At 38.7% G+C, this 19,290-nt stretch overlaps 1 protein-coding gene across 5 annotated transcripts in view; it reads left to right on the top strand.

Moving 5' to 3' along the window:
* SLC16A9 (solute carrier family 16 member 9) overlaps window positions 1-19,290 on the top strand; it is an 80,424-nt gene that overhangs the window by 16,714 nt on the left and 44,420 nt on the right. For 4 of the 5 annotated variants that reach the window (XM_055425675.2, XM_055425673.2, XM_055425671.2 and 1 more), the window contains one exon: window positions 16,827-17,059. In XM_055425675.2, coding sequence (XP_055281650.2) covers window positions 16,864-17,059 — 196 coding nt within the window. In that variant the 5' untranslated portion in view covers window positions 16,827-16,863. Of the gene's footprint in view, window positions 1-8,346; window positions 13,028-16,826; window positions 17,060-19,290 lie in introns of those variants that run through there. The other variant, XM_088841897.1, reaches the window with a different exon arrangement.

Raw genomic sequence — 19,290 nt, 5'->3', positions numbered from 1 at the left:
TTATGCACAGGATGGTAAACAACAAGGTCCTATTGTATAGCATAGGGAACTATATTCAATACCCTGTAATAACAATAATGGCAAAGAGTATGAAAAAGAATTACATATATACAGAAATGCTTCATTGTAAAACACTTCATTGTACAATAGAAACACTTCATTGTAAACCAATGATAAATAAAAATGATAAAAAAGTCAATAAAATGATTTTTTTAAAGTGAAAGAATAAAGCAACCCACCTCCTCAGTTAACTTGGAGACCGAAAGCTAAATACAATTTATAATAAAGGAAAAGTTCCATTGTGTAGATATACCACATTTTATTTATTATCAGTTGTTGGATATTTGGGTTGTTTCTACTTTTTTGGCTGTTAGCATTGATTTCTTTTAAGATTTTTTTTTATAAGGACCATTTTTAAAGTCTGTTGTATTTGTTACAATATTCTTCTGCTTTATGTTTTGGTGTTTGGCCGCAAGGCATGTGGAATCTTAGCTCCTGACCAGGAATTGAACTCAGATTGTCTGCATTGGAAGATGAAGTCTAAATCACTAGACCATCAGGGAAGTCCCCTGGCAATGATTTTTAAAGAGTAATCTTTTAATAGATATGTTGATTTTTAAATCCTCATTTAGGCTTTTTTTTTTTTCTTCACTAATATGCCAGGAGCATAAAGTAGCTTGGACTTCCCAGGTGGTGCTTGTGTTGAAGAACCTGCCTGCCAATGCAGGACACACAGGGACCCCTGGGTTGGGAAAATCCCCCATGGCAACTCACTCCAGTATTCTTGTTTGGAGAATTCATGGATAGAGGAGCCCTGGCGGGCCACAGTCCATAGGGTCACAAAAAGATACAACCGAAGCAACTGAGCACGCACGCGTGAAGTGTCTTAGTTCTCCCTTGACTACTGAGACAGTCTGATTAAGGTCACAACAGCTGGATTTACAGTTGTACTAAAATCCTTGTTTGGAGTTAATTCTCCTTTATAGCTATTTAATATTGTGGAAAATGCATATAGAGTTGTAGATATGGAAACATACATACATATACATATGTATATATATGCATGTGCGTGCTCAGTCTCTCAGTTGTGTCTGACTCTGGGACCCTATGGATTGTAGCCCACCAGACTCCTCTGTCCATGGGCTTCTCCAGGCAAGAATACTACTCTAGGGGATTTTTCTACCCGGGGATCGAACCCATGTCTCCTTCGCCTTGCACTGCAGGCAGATTCTTTACTGCTGAGCCATCGGGGAAGCCCTAATATATATGTGTGTGTATATGTATAAAATAAGGATAACTCATATGGTTTTACAAGGAGTTTTAAAGTTAATTTACAAAGACAACATGTGGTTTCTTTTTCTTTTAAAAAATAACATTGATCTATAGCAAATTATTTTACTTTAGAAATCATAAACTGTGCTGGTTATGAAATGTCATTGGTAAGTATCAAAATTGATCCAATGACTATTACTTTTGAAGGATTAACATTGGTGTTCAGTTCAGTTGCTCAGTCATGTCCAACTCTTTGCGACCCCATGAATTGCAGCACGCTAGGCCTCCCTGTCCATCACCAACTCCCAGAGTCTACTCAAACTCATGTCCATCAAGTCGGTGATGCCATCCAGCCATCTCATCTTCTGTCGTCCCCTTCTCCTCCTGCCCCCAATCCCTCCTAGCATCAGGGTCTTTTTCAATGTGTCAATTCTTCACATGAGGTGGCCAAAGTATTGGAATTTCACCTTTAGCATCAGTCCTTCCAATGAACATAGGGTTATTCTATTCGAAAATATATAAGTCAATACATAGAAAGTTTACCTTTTTGACCCAGAAGAAACTTACATTATTTTAAAACTTTATGCTACTCATAAATTATCAAAAATCAGTCATAATAGTCTTGACACTCTTGTAACTGCAGATGTTACACCTCTCACCCCTAAAATACATCATAGAACTGAAATGCTTGAGAAATAGGAATCTGAAAGTTGATATGAAATGATGGGAGAAGTTAAGAACTAGGTACAAGCATCATTACTTACACATCTTTTTAAAAATTTTTAGCAAAATTTTTAAAAATGGAGACAGGGCAGAGATGATGAAGGACAGGGAAGCCTGGCATGCTGCAGTCCACATGGTTGCAAAGAGTTGGACACAACTGAACAACTGAACTACAGCAAATAGTTGATTTACAATGTTGTATTGGTTTCAGTTGTACAGAAAAATGATTCTGTTTTATACTGTATATATAATATATATGAATAAAATGTATATATATACACACATAAATATATATGGAGCATTCATAATCAACAAAAGAGTCTGAAATGCAGTGCTTGGGTACAATCTCAAAAACAACAGAATGATCTGGGTTCCTTTCCAAGGCAAACCCTTTATCATTATAGTAATCCAAGTCTATGCCCCAACCAGTAATGCTGAAGAAGCTGAAGTTGAACGTCTCTATGAAGACCTACAACACTTTCATGGACTAACACCAAAAAACAGTTGTCCATTTCATCATAGGGGATTAGAATGCAAAAGTAGGATGTCAAGAGATACCTGGAGTAAAAGGCAAGTTTGGCCTTGAAATACAAAATGAAGCATGACACAGGCTAACAGAGTTTTGTCAAGAGAACACACTGGTCATATCGAACACTGTCTCCCAACAACACAAGAAACGACTCTGCACATGGACATCACCAGATGGTCAATACCAAAATCAGATTGATTATATTTTTGCAGCCAATGATGGAGAAACTTTATACAGTCAGCAAAACACAAGACCCAGAACTGACTGTAACTCTGATCTTGACTCCTTAGCAAATTCAGGCTTAAATTGAAGGAGAGAAAGCCACTAGGCCATTCAGATATGACCTAAATCAGATCCCTTATGATTATACAGTGGAAGTGGCAAATAGATTCAAGGATTAGATCTTCTAGACAGAGTGCCTGAAGAACTAGTCAGGTGGCAGTGACAAAAACCATCCCAAGGAAAAAGAAATTCAAGAAGACAAAGTGGTTGTGTGAGGAGGCTTTACAAATAGCCAAGGAAAGAAGAGAAGTGAAAGGCATGGGGGAAAGGGAAAGATATGCCCAACTGAATGCAGAGTTCCAGAGAATAGCAAGAAGGGATAAGAAGGCCTTGTTAAATGAACAATGCAAAGAAATAGAGGAAAATAATAGAATGGAAAGACTAGAGATCTCTTCAATAAAATTGGCGATATCAAGGAAACATTTTCACGCGAGGATGGTCATGAAAATGGACAGAAATGGTGAAGACTTAACAGAAGCCGAGGAGATTAAGAAGTGGCAGGAATACACTGAAGAACTACAAAAAAGGTCTTAATGACCCAAGTAACCATGGACGAGTTGACTCACTGGAAAAGACTCTGATGCTGGGAAAGGTTGGGGGCGGGAGGAGAAGGGGACGACGGAGAATGAGATGGCTGGATGGCATCACCGACTCTGTGGACATGAGTTTGAGTGTACTCCGGGAGTTGGTGATGGACAGGGAGGCCTGGCGTGCTGTGATTCATGGGGTCGCGGAGAGTCGGACACGACTGAGCGACTGAACTGAACTGAACCATGATGGTGTGGTCACTTACCTAGAGCTGGATATCCTGGAGTGTGAAGTCAGGTGGGTCTTAGGAAACATTACTACGAACAAAGCTAGTGGAAGTGATGGAATTCCAGCTGAGCTATTTCAAGTCCTTAAAAATGATGTGTTGAAGTGCTGCACTCAATATGCCAGCAAATTTGGAAAACTCAGCAGTGGCCACTGTAAAAGATCAGTTTTCATTCCAGTCCCAAAGAAGGGCAATGCCAGAGAATGTTCCAACTATTGTACAATTGTGCTCATTTCACATGCTAGCAAGGTTATGCTCAAAATCCTTCAAGCTAGGCTTCAGCAGTATGTGAACTTAAAATTTCCAGGTATACAAGCTGGGTTTAGAAAAGGCAGAGACGCCAGAGATCAAATTACCAACATTGATTGGATCATGGAGAAAGCAAGGAAGTTCCGGAAAAACATTTATTTCTTCTTCATTGACTATGTGAAAGGCTTTGACTATGTAAATCATAGCAAATTGTGCAAAATTTTTAAAGGGACTGAAATAAAACCAGACCACCTTACCTGTCTCCTGAGAAACCTGTATTCAGGTCAAGAAGCAATGGTTAGAACCCCACATTGAACAACAGACTGGTTCAAAACTGGGAAAGGAGTATACATCAAGGCTATATATTGGCACCCTGCTTATTTAACTTATATGCAGAGTACATCATGCGAAATGCCAGGCAGAATGAATCCCAAGCTGGAATCAAGATTGCCACAAGAAATATCAACAACATCAGATATGCAGATGATGTCTCTCTGATATCTAAAAGTGAAAAGGAACTAAAGATCCTTTTGATGAAAGTGAAAAAGGAGATTGAAAAAGCTGGCTTAAACGTCAACATTCAAAAAATTAAGATGATGGCATCTAGTCCCATTTCTTCATGGCAAATTGATGGGGAAAAAGTGGAAGCAGTGACAGATTTTATTTTCTTGGCTCAAAAATCACTTTGGATGATGACTGCAGCCATGAAATTAAAAGATACTTGCTCTTTGGAAGGAAAACTATGATAAACCCAGATAGCATGTGACAAAGCAGAGACATCACTTTGCTGACAAATGTCCATCTAGTCAAAGCTATGGTTTTTCCAGTAGTCATGTATGGATGGAAAGTTGGGCCATAAAGAAGGCTGAGCATGGAGGAATGGATGCTTTAGAACTGTGGTGCTGGAGAAGACTCTTGAGAGTCCCTTGGACAGCAAGGCGATCAAACCAGTCAATCCTAAAGGAAATCAACCCTGAATATTCATTGGAAGGACTGATACTGAAGCTGAAGCTCCAATAGTTCGCCCAACTGATGGGAACAGCCAACGTATTGGAAAAGACACTGTTGTTGGGAAAGATTGAAGGCAAAAGGAGAAATATGAGATGTTTAGATAGCTTCACTGACTCTGTGGACATGCATTTGAGCAAACTCTGAGAGAGAGTGAAGGACAGGGTATCCTGATGTACTGCAGTCCATAGGGTCACAAAGAGTCGAACATGACTTAGTGACCGAACAACAACAATGAACTTTAGTGTGTATTAGTATATATTTCTTTATATTTTAATAAGCATAATTCACAATAATTCACAAAGAATTATTTGCTTACCTTCTTTTTTATCACAGCACCCAAAGACTGATTTGTTTACCTACAATTTTATTAGAATTCCCAGTTTTCAGAATCCCTTTCTCCCAAACTGTGGTAGCAGGCAATAAATGATGTATGTTTGGAGGGGCAAAGGCACAATGGGGAAAGAGCAATACTAACACGAGAACAGCTCTGGCAGAGCAGGTCTGCGCTTTAGTTTATGAAACTTGTTACCTGTATTGGAGTCAGAACTAAAACATAATTTCTAGGGACTTATAAAAATTTAATTTTTATTGGAGTGTGGTTGCTTTACAATGTTGTGTTAGTTTTTGCTGTGCAGCAAAATGAACCAGTTATACTCTGCTGCTGCTGCTAAGTCGCTTCAGCCCATCAGGCTTCCCTATCCCTAGGATTCTCCAGGCAGGAACACTGGAGTGGGCTGCCATTTCCTTCTCCAATGCATGAAAGTGAAAAGTGAAAGTGAAGTCGCTCAGTTGTGTCCGACTCATAGCGACCCCATGGACTGCAGCCAACCAGGCTCCTCTGTCCATGGGATTTTCCAGGCAAGAGTACTGGAGTGGGGTGCCATTGCCTTCTCCGAGTTATACGTAGGAGCTTTTGAATGTGTTTTCTTTTGACAGATAATATTCACATGTGATAAAATTCACCCACCTACTGTGTACTGTTGAGTGGATCTTATTCAAGAGTTGTGCATACTATACCAAAATCTAATTTTAAAACATTTAAAAATAATTGTAGGACTACGCTGGTGGTTCAGTGGTTAAGACTTTGAGCCCCAACTGTAGGGATACGGGTTTGATCCCCGGTCAGGGAAGTTCCACATGCTGAAAGGTTCAGCCAATGAATAAATAAAAATAATTTTGAAACATTTTCATCACTCCAAAGAAACCTTGTCCTTTTAACAGTCATTCTCCATTTCTACTCCTCCAACGTTACCAGAGTGGCCACTGCCTTTGCATCCCTACCAGCAACACGGAACCTCCTTGCCCATACTTAAGAGCTGCCCACATGACTATGGCATTAATGTGACTGAGGAAAGGTCATGAAACCCAGGCTGATTCAGACTTTTGACACTCCGCACGGATGGATGCCTCGATCAAGATAAAATCAACCTGGAAAAAACTGTTTTCCCCCTGGATGTAGCCCATGATTGTAGGCTCTCAATTAAAATAAAGTAATAATTCAACACCACATAATTTGGTAGTGATTGAGATTCAAATAAAAATTTGCTGTTTTTGCCTACTTTTGTATTTCAAGTAGAAAATGTATTTAGGAATCCTTAGAGAGGTAAGGATTAAAGGTAACATTAAAAAAGGAGTTACTCAAGAAAAATTACTGAGGCAGCTATGACTGAAAATAAGACCAAACAGTTGTAAATCGCTCTGTATTTGACAAAAAATAGTGTAGAACATTTGTATACATTTCAGGGACAGGACGCTTCTGTGTCAACGTTAAATGTTTATGAATGTCAAATACGCAATTCTGACATCCCATCCTATATCCGGGAGAATAGAAATTTTCAGCCAGTGTAGAGTTGAGGAAATAACAAAAACTTGGCATCACTTGAACAGAACTGAATGTCTTTTAAGATGTTAGAGCTTAAAAGTTTTCCCTACGTGTAACGTAGACTTTCATCAACAGTCCTTTTCATTTTCTGAAGGAAATGTCTTGAAATTTACCTAACTCTTCTTTTCCTTTAACAGAACAAATTGCAACTTTAGGAGTACATGCTATCCTTTATACTAATGATAATCTAATTTTGTTGAATAGTGCGACTTTATTATGGTTCATTTTATTTATTGTTCTTTCTTGTCCAGGGGAGATGTATAATAATATGTGGGATAGATATATTTTTAAATATTTTTTTACTTCATCAGGCATTTTATTTAAAATTTTAAAAAATCTCATATAATTTTTAAGGATACTTTACATTTACAGTTATTACAAAATATTGATTATATTCCCTGTGGTGTACAATACATCCTTGAGCCTATCTAATACCCAGTTGTTTGTTGCTCCTCTCCCCCACCCCTATATGGCCCTTCCTCCCCACTGGTAACCACTATTAATAGTTCTCTATAAGTCTGCTTCTTTTTGTTGTATTCACTAGGTGTATTTTTAGATTCCACATGTGAGTGGTATCATATAGTATTTTTCTTTCTCTGTCTGACTTATTTCACTAAAACATAACACCCTCCAAGTCTATTCATGTCACTGCAAATGGTAAAATTTGGCAGTTTTTCGTGGCTGGATAGTATCTCATTGTATATGTACTCCACATCTTCTTTATCCAATTATCTGTTGACGAATCTTAATTAGATTACTTTCATACCTTGGCAATTGTGAGTAACGCTGCTCTGAACGTTGGGATGCATGTATCTTTTCAAATTAGTGTTTTTGTCTTTTTTGGATATATACCCAATAGTAGAAATGCTGACTCACATGCTAATCTTATTTTTATTTTTTTGAGAAACCTCAATACTGTTTTCCACACTGTCTGCACCAATTTATGTTCCCACCAACAGTGTACAAGGTTTCCTTTTCTCCACATCCTTGTCAACATTGTTATTTGCGTTCTTTTTGATGACAGCTGTTCTGAGGTACATGAGGTGATGTTTAATTGTGGTTTTGATTTGCATTTCCCTGATGATTAACAATATTGAGCACCTCTTCATGTGCCTGTATTTCCTCTTTGGAAAAATATTTAGTCCTTCTATTTTTTAATTGGGTTGTTTTGTGTTTTTTGATGTTGAATTGTATGAGCTGTTTATATATGTTGAATACTAATCCCTGATCTGTCGTATCATTTGTAGATATCTTCTCCCATTCATAGGTTGATGGCTATCTTTAGTGTTATGTTTGGATTCCTTTTTCTTTTTTGTATGTATATCTATTACAGAGTTTTGGTTTGTGGTTACCAGGAAGTTTTTAATATAGAAGTCTGTATTTATATGTGCTGGTTTTAAGTTACTGATCTCTTAGTTTCAAATTCATTGTAAAAACCCTGCATTTTTACTCTCCTCTCTTTATAATTACTGTTTTTGATATCATATTTTACTTTTAATTTTTTGTGTATCCCTTAACTGTTTATTGTGAATATAGATGATTTTTTTACTACTTTTGTCTTTTAACCTCTCTTCTAGCTTGTAATGTGTAGATGATTTCCTGCCTTTACTGTGTATTTTCCTTCAGTGAGCTTTTTCATTTTGTAATTTTCTTGTTTCTAGTTGAGGCCTTTTCTTTTTCACCTAGAGAAGTTCTATGAACATATGTTGTAAAGCTGGTTTGGTGGTTCTACACTCTTCTAGCTTTTTCTTGTCTGTAAAATCTTTGATTTCCCTATCAAGTCTCTTCAAATTGTCTTTCAAAATAGCTTCTAATTTTGAGTTTTATAAGATATCTTGTCATGCAGAGTCTGAATTTAACACAGGTTAAAAGATTCCAAATTCTCAAGGAGTGTACTAGAATACACAATACATGTAGTATATAGAAGCATATTTTCATACAGTTATATGAACAAGGGTCCCAAACTTTGAATATACTCATGGACCACTAGTCCAAATAAAACAAAATGTTCTGGTACTTATTGATCTTTTTTTTTTTTTAATTTGGCTGCACTAAGTCTTAGTTGGGGCATGCAAGCTCTTAGTTGCAGCATGTAGGGTCTAGTTCCCTCACCAGGGATTGAACCCCAGGCTCCCTGCATTGGGAGTGGGGAGTCTTAGCCTCTGGGAGACTAGGTAAGTCTTGATCTTGCTATATTTTGGGGGGGAAAATCCACCTTTTAGCTTATATAATGGGTTATTAATGCCAGGATTTATTACAAAAAGTGTGATAAGAATCCTTTCTTGGGGCTATAAACTCAAGCTTCCTGGGATACGTTGCTCTTAAATTTCAGTGGAAACTGCTGTCTTTCTAATATTTTCCTCTGTGAGCCGTTGAAGATCCACCCTTTTCGCTTTACACCAGACTTGCTAAGCCTGTTCCTGATTCCAGACCCGTATTTGTCTTGATCCTCTTGCTGAGCCACCCTTTAATGAGTCTCTGCATTATTTTTTAAAACTGATCTGCTTTCAGACTTCCCTGGTTAAGACTCCACTGTCCAATGCAGGGAGTGCGGGTTTGATCCCTGGTCCAGAAACTAAATTCCCACATGCCATGCTTCACCCTATGCTGCTGCGGCTCAGTTGTATCCAACTCTTTGCGACCCCATGGACTGTAGCCCCCCAGGCTCCTCTGCCCATGGAATATTCCAGGAAAGAATACTGAAATGGGTTGCCATTTCCTACTCCAGGGGATCTTCCTGGCCTAGGGATTGAACCCACATCTCTTGCACCTCCTGCAGGTTGTTTTGGCAGGTGGGTTCTGTACCACTAGCGTCACCCTGTGGCCATGCCATGGAGTATGACCAAAAATTAAAAAAAGAACCAACCTGCTTCATGAGGCCTTCCACTCCTGCTTCTGCCTTGATTGCCTGCATTTCCCTGTGACTCCTAATCATTTACTTTCCACTCAACCTCTGTGGCACTTCACCACATACTGTTGTGCATTCATCTCACCTTCCTAATGGGATTATAAGCTCCTAGGTGGCAAGCGCTACGCCTTTTATTTCTTCTGAGGTCCCTTGGTATCTATTGCAATATAATTTAAATTGAAAGTGATCAAAAAGTTTCTGGAACGAGGATCCCATTTTTATAACACAGCAGTTCTGTAAATATTAGGATAAACAGGCTTAGTGGAAATTTCAGTTAATTAATTTTTGATTGCCTTTTTTTGGAATATAGTTGCTTTACAATGTTGTGATAGTTTCTGCTGTACAGCAAAGTGAATCCACCATATGTATACATAGATTCCCTCCTTTTTGGATTTTCTTCTCATTTAGTTGCTCCCAGAAAGCACTGAGTAGAGTTCCCTGAGCTATACCATGGGTTCTGATTAGTAATCTATTTTGTACATAGTAAAAATAGTGTATATATGACAGTCTCAATCTCCGAATTCATCCCACCTCCCCTTTCCCTCTCTTGATGGCCATATGTTTGTTCTGTATATCCATGTCTCTATTTCTGTTTTGCAAATAAAGTTCATCTATACCATTTTTCTAGGTTCCATATGTATGTGTTAATATATAATATTTCAATTAATTTAAGCTCTTTATTCACAAGAATACCAGGAAAGACATTTTATCATATTTTGGATCATAAGCTATGAAGAAGGAGAATTAATAAGATGAAATTTTCAGAAAAAAATGGTAACTCATCTGTATTTCCTTATTTTGTGGTCATAGACTGTACACTTAAGCTTAACCTTTGACCCAAACAGGATCAAGCTGGGTGTGGATAGTTAAAATAATCACTTGAAATTACTGCACACTCACAACATGTTTATTCTGTTGCACTTAAAAGAAACAAATGCCAGCTAACTTAAAATAATTTACTCGTTTAGTTCTGAGAATGAAATGGAAGACTGGAGGAACCAGGCCTGTGTATCCTTTGGGAGTCAAGATAGTAGGATTTGACAGAGGGTTTCTTTAATGCACTGCCACTGGGATCAATAAATCCCAAATATTTTTCTTTTATTAGAACATTGCACTCAAGTTCAGGATCCTGGGGATGAGGTCCTACTGGCCTTGCTTGGTTCAGGTTCTACTTTATAGGTCAAGATCAAAGACCTCTTGATTAACAGTCCCACCAACCATCTATCCGTGGGGAAAGACCCAAGTGCTCCAAAGAAAATTGGCTACCATTACAACAAGGAGGAAAGCCTAGTCTAGTTGTGAAGTCACCTTATGGAATATAGAAAATCAGAAAAAGCAGGAGAGAGACATCTAAAGGATAGCAGATTACAGGAGAAAGATGTTGCCCTGACAGAAAAAAAGAAATCACTAAATGGTATTTTTCACCATGTTCTGTTCAGACTACCTGTGTCTCAAATTCTGAAACAATGAAAGGTCAGAAGCTCTTAGCCAACTCTTTAAAAAAAAACTCGTCATTCTAGTCCCAGTTGATACATATGGGAGCTTTGTATTTCAAAGATTTGCTCTCCCAAACATTTACTGTGAGAAGAATTTCTCTGGCTCCTGTCCTATGTGTTGAAATGTCACTCAAGGCAAGGCAAAGCAAAGCAAGGCATGGCCAAAGGTATTTGCTGTATAAAGGCATTTCTGTCTACTTCAGTTTGAAAACTTGCAAGGGAGATACTCCTTACCTTTTCACTCCCCTTCCCTTTCCCTCCAGAAAACTCTGACGTTTTTTAAGATCGTGGTGCTTTGCCTTTGTAAATGTGTACTTTTCCTGGACAGCTATATTTTGAAGATTTAAATGAAGGATAATCTCTTATACATTAAAAAACTGTATTTATTTATTTATTTATGACTGTACTGGGTCTTCATGGCTGCATGTGCTTTTCTCTAGTTGCAGCCAGCGAGGACTACTCTCAAGTCGTAATGTGCAGGCTTCTCATTGCAGTGGCTTGTCTTGTTTTGGAGCAGGGGCTCTAGGCTGCATGGGCTTCAGTAGTTGTGGCTCCCAGGTCCAAGAGCACAGGCTCAGTACTTTTGGCCCACAGGTTTAGTTGTCCTTGGCACATGAAATCTTCCAGGATCAGGGATCAAACCTGTGTCTCCAGCATTGGCAGGCAGATTATTTACCACTGAGACGCCAGGGATGCCCTGCATTTGGTTTTTTATACAACCTTTTGGCCTCATTAGGTATTTGGGTATTGAAGTCATTCATTATCTGGTTTAGGGAATTAAGACTATCTTTTGTACTCTAAATAGGAATTGCAGAGTACCACATTGTTGTCTCTAGAAGGAACAGAATTTATTATTTACTTTTACAATAGAGTCGGTACTGGAGCGGAGAAGGCAATGGCAAGCTACTCCAGTACTCTTGCCTAGAAAATCTCATGGATGGAGGAGCCTGGTAGGCTGCAGTCCGTGGGGTCACTAGGGGTCAGACACAACTCAGCGACTTTACTTTCACTTTTCACTTTCACACATTGGAGAAGGAAATGGCAACCCACTCCAGTGTTCTTGCCTGGAGAATCCCAGGGACGGGGGAGCCTGGTGGGCTTCTGTCTATGGGGTCACACAGAGTCGGACACGACTGAAGTGACTTAGCAGCAGCAGCAGCAGCATGTACTGGAGAGAATAGACTTCTCAGGAAGGGCATATCTGAATACTTTAAAGCATTTTTATATTTGAAAGTATTCTGTCTGCTAACACAGTCATGTGGTCTGAGAGACTAAATTTTAGACTCTACAATTTTGTGCACAAATTGTAATATTTCTTGGCTTTCAGTTATGAAATATTGGAAGTTAATTTGTACAAAAAGCTGTGGCAGGTGGTGACACGATTTTGCCCAGTACTTTGAATGTCAAAGTGAAGAAGTTCACCGAGTCGCAGGTAAATGGATGGGTATAGCTATGGCTCTCTTGAAAAAGTGAAAGTGAAGTCGCTCAGTCGTGTCCGACTCTTTGCGACCCCATGGATTATAGCCTACCAGGCTCCTCTGTCCATAAGATTTTCCAGGCAAGAGTACTGGAGTGGGTTGCCATTTTCTTCTCCAGGGAATCTTCCTGACTCAGGGATCAAACCCAGTTCTCCTGCATTGTAGGCAGATGCTTTATTGTCTGAGCCACCAGGGAAGTCTCTCTTAAGGTAGCCAAATTCCTCACCATCTAATTAGGGACATGCATGAATGGAAGAATGATATTCCTACTCTCTTCACCTATTTTCTGATGAAACTGCAGCCAAGAGAATGGTTTGGCCAAATCTGTGGATGAAGAAGACTCTGCTGAACCCTGTGAGCCTGGCATGGTGGAGGGAGACAAGGTAAAGATGACTGGGAGGCCCTGTTGAGGGCAGGAAGTTCAGGCCTTGGGCCTCCAAATCCATTGCCATATAGACTGCTTCAGAATTTATAAAGAGTGAATGTTTTCAAATTCTTTTAAAATATCATTTTGATACCAAAACCCAGTCAAAATTAAAAACAAAAGAGACAAGAGACTGACATAATTAAAACAGCATGAACCAGGAAAGTTTTCGTCTACTAATTCAAGGATGATTCAATAGTAGAAAATAGAGATTTTATTAAATTTAAAAAGAGAAAAAAATCACAATCATCTCCATATGCACTGGAAATGCATTTGAGAAAAACATAATACACATTCTTTATAATAACACTTGAAAGTAGAAACTTTTGTCCTTAAGTTTGTGGAATATATCTATTTGAGCCTCAGAACCAATACCATGGCACTTAAAAGCTTTTCCATTAAAGTTAGAAACTAGACAAAGATATATACTCTGATTATTTAACATTATTCTGTATGCCTTGTCTCATACAAAGGCAAAAAAAAAGATTAGACATACGAGAATCCAAAGTAAGGGGTTTGTAAATGGCTATATGACTATATTGTATTATCAGTTGTATATAACCAAGAAAATCATCGAAGAGTCTAATTCAAACAAGAGATTTTATAGTAAGGTAGTAGAATCCAAAATTAACATATCATATTAATAGCTTTTATGCATACAAACAGAGGTAAAGAAATAAGCCTAATTATAATGTTAGCAAAAAGAATAAACTATGCTGGGATGAACCAGAGGGATGGGATGGGGAGGGAGGTGGGAAGGGGGTTCAAGATGAGGAACACATGTACACCTGGGGCAGATTCATGTCAATGTATGGCAGAACCAATACAATAATATAAAAAAATAAATAAAATAAAAAGAAACATCAAGGAAAACTTTAAACACCAGAACACAAAATAGATTGAACAAATGCAAAGATGTGAAATGGAAAGTAGACTCAACATCAAAAAAGGAATTTTCCTCATTAAATCAATTTATAATTTAACTCAGTCATAATGAAAGCACTATCAGATTTTAGAGTCAAACTGATTCAGAAGTTCATATAAAAAAGTGAACAAACAAGTGAAAATCACTCAGTCGTGTCCAACTCTTTGCAACCCCATAGACTATACAGTCCATGGAATTCTCCAGGCCAGAATACTAGATTGGGTAGCCTTTCTCTTCTCTAGGGGATCTTCCCAACTCAGGGATCAAACCCAGGTCTCCCGCATTGCAGGCAGATTCTCTACCAGCTGAGCCACAAGGGAAGGCCAAGAATACTGGAGTGGGTAGCCTATCTCTTCTCCAACAGATCTTCCTGACCCAGGAATCAAATTGGTGTCTCCTGGATTGCAGGCGGATTCTTTGCCAATTGAGCTATCAAGGAAGCCCAAACAAACAAGAAGAGCCAAGAAAATATTGAAAAGGTGTGCAGTGATAGAGAGGAAAGAAAGTATTTGCACTGAAACTTGAAATATATTAAAAATGCTTAAGGAATAATTCTCTGGTGGTCAAGTGGTTAATTCTTTGCACTGTTACTGCTGTGGGTGCGGGTTCAAGCCCTGGTCAGGAAACTAAGATCCTGCAAGCCACATGGGTTGTCCAAAAGAAAAAGAAATACTTAATAGTTAAATAAATTTGGTAATGATGGGTGACTAGACAGATCATTGGAACAGAAAGAAAAATCCAGAAACACCCATATATACCCAATAATTACATACGAATTACAAATGACTTTTCACCTATGAAACAACACATATCATTCAGAGAATGCTGAGAAATGCAAGTTAAAGCCAACAAATTGGCAAAAATCCAAAAGTTTCACAACACACCCAAAGTTGCTGGGGCTCAGATTGGTTTAATCCCTTGAAGTCAATTTGCTAATACTAATTACAATTACAAATGTATATTTGTAGTTGACTCAGCAATTCTTTTCAGGTATGTAGAAAGATATATGTGAATATGAGGTTATTCATTACAGCATTGTTTTTCATTGGGAGCAGTGGTTAAAGAATTAAGAATTACTGGAACACAATGTAGCCGAAAGAAAGGAGTGAGGATGGTTATTATGCATTGATGTGAAAGATCTTCAAGGTATTTTTCAAGTGAGAAAAAGCAAGACACATATCAATATATGTATAGCATGCTATTTTTTCATGTCTAAAAAAATTTAGAGGGAATCTGTATTTGAGTTAGGTTATGTATTTATAAGTTAATTCTGTGTGAGTGTGTGCTAAGTTGCTTCAGTTCTAGAAAGATACAAGAGAAACAAGAAGCGTTGGTTACCTTTGAAGGGTATGGCAATTAGACAGGAACTAGGTAGAGGGAGACTGTATATCTTTTGTCATTTTTTTTCCATTTTGAACCAAATGAATGTTTTGTTGAAAAAAGGATATCTAAGACTATTCGTTTGTTTTTGCTTGTTATATTCATAAAGAAACTCTTGAAGGGGACTTCCCTAGTAGTCTAGTGGTTAAGAATCCACCTGCCAACGCGGGGGACATGGATTCCATCCCTGATCTGGGAAGATCCCACATGCCGTGGAGCAACTATACCCGTGTGCCATAACTACTAAGCCTGTGCTCTAGAGCCCGGGAGAGGGAGCCACAATTACTGCAACCCAAGCCTCTAGCCTGTCCTCTGCAGCAAGAGAAGCCCCTGCGGTGAGAAGCGTGCACATAGCACAAGGAAGACCCAGTGCAAAAAAAAATATATTCTTTTGAAAAAAAAAAGAAACTCTTTTGAAAAAAAAAGAGATACTTGAGTTGGTGAACATTGTGACATGCTGCCTACCCTCCCTCCAGACCCCCTTTAGGAATGAAAGGGGTTTCTTGCCCCCCAAACTGAAGCTGAAGGGCTGCTGGCAGATGGCTTCAGGTAACAGCCCCAGGGGTAATGGTTGCCCCTTTTGAATAGAGTCACCTCACCCAAGGTCACACCCCCTTCCCGGGTGGGCTGCAATTGGTGTGTTATCAACATGGGGCTGTGAAGGGCCAGCTCCCTTTGCCCCACTCAGGGCAACTCTGAGGGGTCAGCCAGCTTTGGAAATCTCCTTAGCCCTTAACTCTGATGGTGGCTTGCCGTCTCTTGCTGCTGTCTGTTCTTTTCCAAGGAGAGCACTGTTAAGAAACCTGCTCTTGTTAAGAGTCTTCTTCATGGGGAACTCAAAATGCAACGAGAATCCAAAATAGTCATTTCCTGTGGTTGGCTTTGCGTGGGAACCTGGTGAATGGGGATAAATTTGGGAAGGAGACTTTTCACTCTATGCCTTTTTTAAAAAATTGGAAGTGTAGTTGATTTACACTGCCATGTTAGTTACTGGTGTACAGCACCGTGATTGAGTTGTACATGTATTATGTGTGTGTGTGTGTATACAACTATATATGTATATACATACACACATAGATATATATATTCTTTTTAGAGTCTTTCCCTTATAGGTTATTACAAAATATTGATTATAGTTCTCCATGCTATACAGTAGGTACCTGTTGGTTATCTGTTTTATATATAGTAGTGCATATATGTTAATTCCAAACTGCTAATGTATCCTCTTTATAATATAAAAAAACATTTTTTGGAAGCATGTGGATATAGTACTTAGTCAAATCAGAAATAAAAAATTTAAAGTTAACTCGATATGTCGGTGATCTCTTATCCTTTTCCTTGGGTATTTTTAGGGAACTTTTTAATATTTTAATTTAGGAGGGGCTATTTTAAATCTAGAATATCATGCTTTGTCATACTCTAAATATGTTTTTTCTTTTTCTTTTTTGCTTAGGACCCACTGAGAGACGCCTCCTTGACCTCACATTACAATGGAATTCAAAAAATCACCTGATGGTGGCTGGGGCTGGGTGATTGTGGTTGTCTCCTTCTTTACTCAGTTTTTGTGTTATGGATCGCCGTTAGCTGTTGGTGTCTTGTACATAGAATGGCTGGACGCCTTTGGGGAAGGGAAAGGGAAAACGGCCTGGATTGGATCCCTTGCAAGTGGAGTCGGCTTGCTTGCAAGTAAGTGGATAACTTTGTGCTTCTCCTCACTCATTAATCGTTTAATTGCATAATTGTTTCCTGCCTCATTAGCACTGAACAAGGCGTAGGAGGCTATAATTTTTTTTTTAAGTATAATACCTACTTTTCTGCTTTCACTGAGATTGTAAACCTCTCCTTCACTGTAATAGTGTGTCTGACAGTCATGTCTGACTTTTTGTGACTCTATGAACTGTAACCCACCAGGCTCCCCTGTCCATGGGAATTTCCAGGCCAGAATAGTACAGTGGGTTGCCATTTCCTTCTCCAGGAGATCTTCCTGACCCAGGGACCAAACCCAAGTCTCTCGCATTGCAGACAGGTTCTTTACCATCTGAGCTACCAGGGAAGCCCTCACTGTACTAAATCGTGTGAAAATACAGAAATTCCATAAGATATTGAAGAATTTATATCTTTATTCATTTATTTGCTGCTGTGTACTAGGCCTTGATGCTGGATATGAAAGGACGAATGGCTAACACATCATTTATTTCTGCCTTTAAGAGGTTCAGTCTAGTGAGACACAAATATTTCCACAAGTAAGAAAGATACAAGGGCATGAGGACAGTGGTCCACGTATGTCCGATGAATGCTGGTGACCAAAAGGCCAAATGTTTTGCATCAGTCCTGGAAACAGTTCCTCTGTGATTCATAGTTACTTCTCTCTGATTCAGATATACTGTGATCAAATTGCATGTCCTACGTTTGTGTCACCTTCTTAAGAAAAATTTGACGTGGCAAAGGGTAGTCCCCTCTCAAAACGATGCCATTAAGGATTTAAATGTAGTGTTATGTATGTGATGCGTTTTGTGTGACCTTTGTATAATGTATCCAGAAGTAATATTCTTGATTAGCACTTATCAAGTATGATATAGTAGTGATTCTTAACATCTTTAGAGAGCATAGTGGAGGGGCCTTTTTTTTTTTTAAGGATTATATGCACTTCAATTTCTAGAGTTGTAGTTTGAACTCTTCAGTATGTTTAGTGATTGTCAGTCTAACTTACTTGGAACTGGTTAAGAACAGACGTGCTAAAACATAGTCCTGGAGTCTCTTTCTGTGCTTTGAACTTGACATGATGATTCATTGAGCAAATCACAATCTCTGTTCTTATGGGAAAATAAGGACAATGCATGTGGTGATTTATAAGATCTTTTTGCAGCTCTAAAATGATTTCCAAAGAAAATGCAATGGCCATTCCTTCTTTTAAATTTGTTGTGTTTCCTGATCACTAAAGGGGACTTCTTAGAACAAAATAAAACATAAACAGTTGCTTCCAACTGATGCATTACCTTGTTAAATTAAAAACAAGACTTGAAAAACAATGCTGGATCATCTGGCTATGTCAGATAAGATAACTAAGCATAAGTAAACAAATGAAAATAACACTGGCATTATAAGCTTAAGAAAAACAGGAAACATTTGCCAAGATTTGTTTGAAAGAATTTTTCAAAATGTGGGCTGTTTATAAAGCTATCAGAGTACAAGTGAATGATGGTTGATATGTTTGAGAGTATAACTTTTAGAGAATGATCTGGTGAGAAGAGAATTTTTAAATGCTGTCCAATTAGTCATCATTTCTATTCGCAAATTCAAAGTTAAATAGGAATGCAATTGCTTGCCTTCCAGCAAGAGTCAAAGGGTAATTGAAATACTACCTCCATTAGCACATACCTGGAGAACAGAGCTCTTTTTCATGAAGTTTGTCCAGATAGGACTTGAGGGTTTGAGGGTTCAGGGAAGCTAAGATCATCTTAGGGATGGGTAGGGTGGTCAGAGCTGACGCAGAGACTCTCAACTGTGGCTCTCCACTTTCTGCAGGTTCCCAGGTGAATGTTTAGTTTGTCTCAGGGCCACAAGCAGCCCTCTTCACTTATAGGCAGAACCAGATATGTAATTTACAAGCTCATGTGCGAAATGAAAATGCAGGACCTTCTGTTAAAAAAGTTAAGAATTTCCAGATAGCAAGAGCAGGGCAGCAGACCAAGTGCATGCCCTTTTTTTAGAGCCAAGTCCTGTCCCGCTGGTTGGGCTGGACAGAGAGCATCCCGCTGAATGTCCAGGGAGTGAACAAGTATTGAGGGAAATGTTGGGCTGAAGTCAGAGTTAGTCTGAGCCCTGGCTCCACTACCCTGTAGCTGAGGGACCACTAGCAGGTCACTTATCTTCAGTGTCTACAGCTAGATGAGAAGACACTTAGACCAGCTAATCAA

Source organism: Moschus berezovskii, chromosome 12, assembly GCF_049115385.1.
Source record: "Moschus berezovskii isolate FMDL1 chromosome 12, NW_MosBer_1.0, whole genome shotgun sequence".
NCBI classification, from domain to species: Eukaryota; Metazoa; Chordata; class Mammalia; order Artiodactyla; family Moschidae; genus Moschus; species Moschus berezovskii.
The sequence above is the reverse complement of the archived record's forward strand: the minus strand, read 5'-3'. Positions and strand labels throughout refer to the sequence as shown.